This window comes from Petaurus breviceps, unplaced genomic scaffold (assembly GCF_028583685.1).
Source record: "Petaurus breviceps papuanus isolate PSGF00001 unplaced genomic scaffold, PetGlider_PUasm1.0 215, whole genome shotgun sequence".
Classification (NCBI taxonomy): Eukaryota; Metazoa; Chordata; class Mammalia; order Diprotodontia; family Petauridae; genus Petaurus; species Petaurus breviceps.
The window spans coordinates 1-2,654 of NW_027185865.1; the positions used below are offsets into that span (position 1 = coordinate 1).

The following is a 2,654-nucleotide window of genomic DNA, read 5'->3' on the forward strand; positions in this document are numbered from 1 at the left end:
TACACACATACATGCACACCCAATCATGCAGCCCTCCTCCCCAGGCAGCCTCTCCATGGATCTTTCTTCCTGTGTCCTTTTTCCTTGTCTGGCACAGCTTATCTGCAGGGAGAGCAGTGGGAGGCTGCCAGGCCTACAGACAGAAATCCCTGCCTTGGGGGACCCCAGCCTGCTCTGAGCTCAGGCATGGCAGAGACCAGGGTGCCCAATGAGAGGGTGTTGCTGAAGCGAGGCCATTTAGTTGACATGCTCCATGGGCAGAACAGTATGCAGACATCCCTGGGCATGGGCATTAGGGAAACCTGGGGCTTCAACCCCCATTCATCTAGGTCTGCCTGCCCCAAGGATCACGTTAAAGAAGGCCTGGCACATTTCCCTAATCCTATAATTTGGAAGTGAAATCTTTATACTTGTTAGTTCAGAAGCAGGCATCCTTTAGGCCCATCTCTCACAAAATGAATGTGACTAATGATGGCTGCTGGCATCTCAGGTTGTCTCTCAAGCATGGAATACTCCTCCCTCCCCTCCTAGAACTCTCAGCTTCCTTCAAGGTTAAACTGGGACGTCACCACCTCTGGGAAGCCTTCCATGACCTTCGCCCCTCCCCAATGGGGTCACCAGGTATCCGGGCTCCCCTTCTCTCCCCCCTCAAGAGAATGTCAGATGCTTGAAGCCAGCCCCACCCCCAGCTCCCAGTAAGTTCAGTCAATGCTTGTTGAATGCAGGTATGGTCACCTGAGCTGGGGCACGTCAGCCCAGTCCCTGCTGTCCTCTCATGAACTTGTCTCATCTTGGAAGGATCAGGTGGTCATTACACAGCCATTTCAGACTCGTGATCTGCCTCCCAAGCTGCTCATCTGTTTATTTCTGCCCGGGTGGTCTGTAGTTTACTGCATGAAAACATGACTTGTCTTTTGTCCCCCAAATCCTTGCCCAACTGGTCTCCACTGAACAACCCTCTTCTGACTCCTGGATTCCACCAAATAATGGCGTCTTTTAAAAGCTAGCCTCCTCTTTCCCTCCCCTCCCTAGCCCATAGATGGATCCTCATTTTCGAGGTTTTCCTTGTCAGAGTCATTTCTGGTCACTGGTCTCATCCCATCAAGATTCCCTTGAGATTCCTGTGAGGTCTGGCCTTAGGGTCTCCAGCTCTCTGCAATTGTTGTCTGTGCTTTGGTGGGGGTGGGAGGGAAAGTGTAGCCATGTGAGGATCTGGATTTTGTTGTCTTCTTAGGTGTAGGATCCTAGTTCAAGAAGGGGAGTGGACCTTAGAGACCACCCAGTCCAATCTCCTCATTTTATAGAGGAGGACACTGGAGCCCAGGGAGGCGAGGCTATTTGCCCCAGATCACACTGCGTTTGGTTCTCTGCCTCCAGAAAACAGCACTCTTTCTTGTGTGCCACTTTGTTGGCTGCTGGGGGCACCTCAGAGAAAGTAATGAAGTTGTGGAGTCAGGAAGACCTGAGTTTGAATCCTGCCTCAGACACTTATTAGCTGTGTGACCCTGGGCAAGTCACTTAACCTCAGTTTGCTTCACTTTTCTCATTCATAAAATGGAGGTAATGCCAACTTCCTAGGGGGATTGTGAGGATCAAATGAAATATCTCTAAAGTGCTGTGCAAAGCTTGCTGTGCTCGACATATAAATGTGCGCCATTGTTATTGCTGTGCGTTTCTTTCCTTGCCTTTGTTCTTGGCTGTTCACCTTCTTGTCTTGGGCGCCCAGTGTGGGAAGTGTCCGAATTGGGAAGGTGCCGGTGGGGAGAGGAGGGAGAGCTGAGCCTGGTCTGATGAGGGCACTCCCTCTGGACAATCCGGGCCCTTCGCTGCCTGAGGAGGCCGCCCGTTTCTGACTCATGTGGGCAGCCTGGGGCTTCTCCCAGCGCTAGCTTTTGCTCTGGAGGGCAGGCTTGGCACGTGCCCGGCCTGACCCCACCACGGCTTGTGTTGCAGGCAGCCGCCTGTGCCTATGTTGTCCTCCTCATGGCTGTCTACTGGTGCACAGAGGTCCTGCCCCTGGCCGTGACGTCCCTCCTCCCTGCCTTGTTATTCCCTCTGCTCAGAGTCCTGGACTCCAAGCAGGTAAGCCAAGCTGGGGGCTCTGGGGGCTTCCGGCTCACTGCAGGGAGCCTCCGGGCTACTGCCTGCCATGCCTTCTCCACTGGCTCCCATGGGCGGGGGCAGGGTGGTGCTTCCCGCATCCTTGTACCAATTTTTGGAGCTTATGTATCTTTTCTCTGACTTGATACTCAGAAATGGGGCTACCCACACTCATCATTTCCACCTTCTAGATGAGCAAACTGAGACTCTGACGAGGAGGGCTTGTCCAAGGTCATCAGATGGCAGAAGCAGGCCTTTCACATTTGGATTCCAGGGCTCTTGTGTAGACATGCTGCTTTCCTGGCGGGTGTCAGCCCTGTCCCTTGGCAGGGTATAAGAATGACAGGAAGGCAGGCAGGCAGACAGGACAAGAAGACAGACACAGACAGGAAGACAGATCCATAGAAAGACAGACAGACCCACAGAGAGGCAGACAGGAAGATAGCCATAGACAGGCACACAGACAGACCCAGATACAGACTGAAAGAAAAATACACAGGCAGGTAATCAGACCCACAGGGGCAGGCGGGCAGACAGACCCACAGGGGCAGGCG

At 53.4% G+C, this 2,654-nt stretch overlaps 1 protein-coding gene across 1 annotated transcript in view; it reads left to right on the forward strand.

Moving 5' to 3' along the window:
• Window positions 1-1,953: 1,953 nt before the first annotated feature.
• Window positions 1,954-2,654, forward strand: part of SLC13A5 (solute carrier family 13 member 5) — a gene marked incomplete at its 5' end in the record, with an annotated part of 17,233 nt that continues 16,532 nt past the window's right edge. The window contains one exon of the mRNA XM_069094144.1: window positions 1,954-2,082. Within this exon, the coding sequence (XP_068950245.1) occupies window positions 1,954-2,082 (129 nt within the window). The remainder of the gene's footprint in view (window positions 2,083-2,654) is intronic.